General features: G+C 42.3%; 1 protein-coding gene across 1 annotated transcript in view; it reads right to left on the bottom strand.

The window, feature by feature from the left end:
• Positions 1-97: 97 nt before the first annotated feature.
• The window catches only part of LOC106879240 (transmembrane protein 151 homolog), a 4,560-nt gene continuing 796 nt past the window's right edge, over positions 98-3,861 (bottom strand). The window contains exon 2 of the mRNA XM_014928729.2: positions 98-2,887. Coding sequence (XP_014784215.1) covers positions 158-2,887 — 2,730 coding nt within the window. The 3' untranslated portion in view covers positions 98-157. The remainder of the gene's footprint in view (positions 2,888-3,861) is intronic.

Below are 3,861 nucleotides of genomic sequence, written 5' to 3'. Positions count from 1 at the left end.
ATACATATATATATATATATATATGTGTATATATATATATATATATACATACATATATATACATGTGTATATATATATATATATATGCATCATATAAAGCAATGATAATTCATCTCCTTTTCTCAGTTTGTTCATTCCATTCATTAGAGATTTTATTTCACAAAGAAGTTTCCATTAATCGAATTGTTCTATAAGGACGACCGCCGCGCGCAAAAGCCAAATGCGACGGGTTCAAACTTTCTCCGAAGCCTTCGCTATTCGATCTGCTGTCAGCAATTACCCTTTGCATCCAGAGTGCGTCTTCGTAACAGGGTGGTGGGTCAGGGTGATCTTCGTCATGCGATTCAACTCGGCTTTGCCGCTCTAGCCTCGAGGTTGACTGAGACCTCGTGCGTTTACTTGCAGCTGAAGGTGCTGCAGATGTTGGGGGTGAAGTAAGAGAGTCAGTGCGATTAACGTTGCTGCTGCTGCGACCGCTGCTGCCACTGCTGCCGTGTTTGTTGTCTTTGTTATAGCAACTGCTTCCATGGTTACCGGTTGTTCTGCTGCTTCCAATATTGCGACAGTAGTTGTCTTGGGAATCTCTGGAAGCATGGGAAGTTAACAGGTGGCGCTGATTGGATCTTGACATAGACGTGTAACTATTGTCATGGTTACCGTCTGTTGATTTGTTTTTGCTCAAAGAATCATTGCGTTTATTAGTTTCTCTTCGTTGAAGAGACCATAGATGTTGTTGTTGTTGTTGTTGTTGTTGTTGTTGTTGTTGCTGCTGCTGTTGTTGCCGTCGCTGCTGTTTTTGTGTAGTAGAAGTATTTTCGCCACCTGAGAGGCTTGTCAACCGTGTTGTAACGATGCCCGTGTTCTGAAGTTTTCGGGAGTCTTGGGCATTCGGTTTGTGTTGCTGTTGCAAAAGTAAATCGACTGCAGTTGCAGCAGCTTGCGTTGCTGCAGAATCCGCACTTAAACGTAAAGGTTGATCTGGTTCTTGTTGCTCTTTCAGTTGCAGCTGCTTTTGCTGTTGCTGTTGCTGTTGCTGTTGCTGTTGCTGTTGCTGCTGGTGATTATGTTGTTGAAAAAATGAAGATGCAGACGTTGAACTTGTTGTTGTTGTTGTTGTTGTTGTTGTAGTATCAATCATGCTGCCGCTCATAATAGCAGCAGGCAGACTGGTTGCTTTCGGGTTACCGGGGACGTTAACAGTAATAATACTAGACTGGCGACTTGTCGAAGGTGTACTTCTGTTACTCATGTTGACCATTTCAAACGAGGCAACGGCCGGGGAATTGACGATGACGCATTGGTGACTGTTAGATGTGTGTGGAGTACAAGAATATGTTGCCATCGACGTTACTGAAGATGACTGGCGTAATACACCTCTGTCAATGGAAGCACTATTATTTCTGTTGGGATATACTTGGTCTTGACCTTGAACTCCACTTGTTGAGGCAGCAGTCGTAACGACCGTAGAGGCAATGCCCGAATTTCTTGACCTTTTCCGTTTACGGCGCCTCTGTTGCTTGATGCTAGCATAGCCACGCAAAGTTGCTTGGGGCGAAACGTCTGTATCTTCGTTTTCTGTGGCACTCTCTTCTTCATCTGCATCCACTGCGTCATCAATACTTGTTATGTGACCACTAGACATCAAGGAACTACCTCTTCCGGCCGTTATGCAGTTGCTCGGTCGTGCATCTCTGGCAGATGTCGAAAGATACCCGTTCGAGCAGGATCCACGTATATAGCAACTGTTTTCAGATCCTTGAACGTTTGATAGACTAGAGAATGTGAAGCTGCGCATAGGAACAGTCAAATTGCCGTTGGCGTCAGGTATAGGGCGTCGTAGTAAGTAAGTCGTCTGACAAGGCCCGTCGATTGGAGACTGAATCAAAAGAGCTTCTGAGTAGCTTGGCACTATGGCGTAATTGTTTCTTATAGTCATTTCCATTTCTGAGCTACCCATTGTACTTACCCGAGATAGTTGACCACCTGTCCCACCAGCCGCTGCACTATCGAGGTAATTCGTTCCGAAGAGTTTGTGAACGTGTAAATGTACGTAGGCCGTTTTGTATTCGATTATAACACGAAGCGGCCACGACAACAAAAAGAAAGAAGCAATCCAGAATATGATATGTGACACATACCAAGGTAGATTTTCCGGATCTGCAAAGGCAATCATGTACTCTTTGAAATGTACGTTTAGGAGGTCCATGCCCTCTTGGCTTTCCATATAATCGTCACGGCGTTCGTTGTCTTGAAAGAACTGAGCGCGCTGATCTTCGAACTCACACTCAGCTTCAAATGTCGCGAAGGAAAACCCTTTGGTGAAGCGAATCTTAGTCGCCGGATACAAATCTAAACCGACAAGTACGCGCGACACATCTTTCACTCCACAATTTGAAAAATTGAACGCAGAGCCCGCGGCATGCGAATTTACTCGTTCATAGTAAACTTGCGTCGTCGTGAAGGCATCTCCGTTCCTGTATCGCGTTACTTGCCTAGTCCGGCGGACATAATGATAACAGACCGCTTTCCACCAAATAATGGGTAATGCTTCGCGCATGTTTCTTACCCGTTCGTACACCATGTTTCCATCCACTTTGTATTGCAATTGTATTCGAGTGTGACTGTGCCAGCACTCGACCAAATAAACAAGGTAAAGCATTATTACAAAGGCCACCGGAATGTATATGTAGCCATCGTCGCAAGGCGAGGCATGTGATATTTTCGTTAGAAGGCTGTCGTACAGGCTGGTGACTTTCTTCGTGACTACAGTAAGTCGACACCACGTGATCGCTGCTAGACATGCGTAGATGAGAAGAGTGAGGATCAGGCACTTCCAGTGTGTATCTCTCCGCATCGACACGCATAGTGACTGTTTCACAGGACGCTGCTGGAAAGAAAGATAAAGAAGAGAAGAAAAAATACGTTATTAGAGTAAATTCTAAAAGAATAGATAACATAAATACTGTGTCTGTGTGTGAGTGTGAGTGAGTGTGTGTGTGTGTGTGTGTATGTGTGAGTGTGTGAAAGGGAGAGATAGATAGATAGATAGATAGATAGATAGAGAGAAAAAGAAACAGAGAAAAAGTGAGAGAGAATGAGAGGAAAAGCAGTGAATAGTAGAAGCTGAGAAAGAAGATTACACACACACACACGCACACACACGCACACACACTTCAGAGTGAAACTCAATTAGATATAAGACACACACACACACACATACATACACGTACAAACACACACACACACATACACACATTGTGAGACTCAATAAAATATAAAAATTCTGAAGAAGAATCTGAAAAAAATTCCTACTGAAGCATACAATCATTTACTCAGGTATTTATATCTACTTTAAAGTCTACTCTATGCTTCGCTAACGAGATCAGAATAAAATCGAAAAATCTCCATAAAAGTTCTCTCATAAGTCGATGAAATGAAAATGAGATTACTCATTGACAAATACTGTCGTTTTTCTCTTGACATTTAAATCTACTTAATTTTTTAATTTTTTTTATTTAATGGTCCATCCATTGGAACATATTTCTGTTAGTACGTAGGAGAAACGATCAACAAGATGCATTCAGATCTGTTGAAAAGTTCCATAGCAAATGGGTTGTCACTAGCTTAACAGCACTAAATTTATACTCTCTCTCTCTCTCTGTCTATCTATCTATCTATCTATCTATCTATCTATCTATCTATCTATCTATCTATCTATCTATATTCTTTTACTTGTTTCAATCATTTGACTGTGTCCATGATGGAGCACCGCCACAAAGGGTTTTTAGTCGAAGAAATCGAGCCCTGGGCATATTCTTTGGCAGCCTAGTACTTATTCTATCAGACACTTTTGAAATACCT

Source organism: Octopus bimaculoides, chromosome 16 (genome assembly GCF_001194135.2).
Source record: "Octopus bimaculoides isolate UCB-OBI-ISO-001 chromosome 16, ASM119413v2, whole genome shotgun sequence".
In the NCBI taxonomy this organism is placed as follows: Eukaryota; Metazoa; Mollusca; class Cephalopoda; order Octopoda; family Octopodidae; genus Octopus; species Octopus bimaculoides.
Note: the sequence above shows the minus strand (reverse complement) of the source record. Positions and strands in the feature narration are given on the sequence as shown.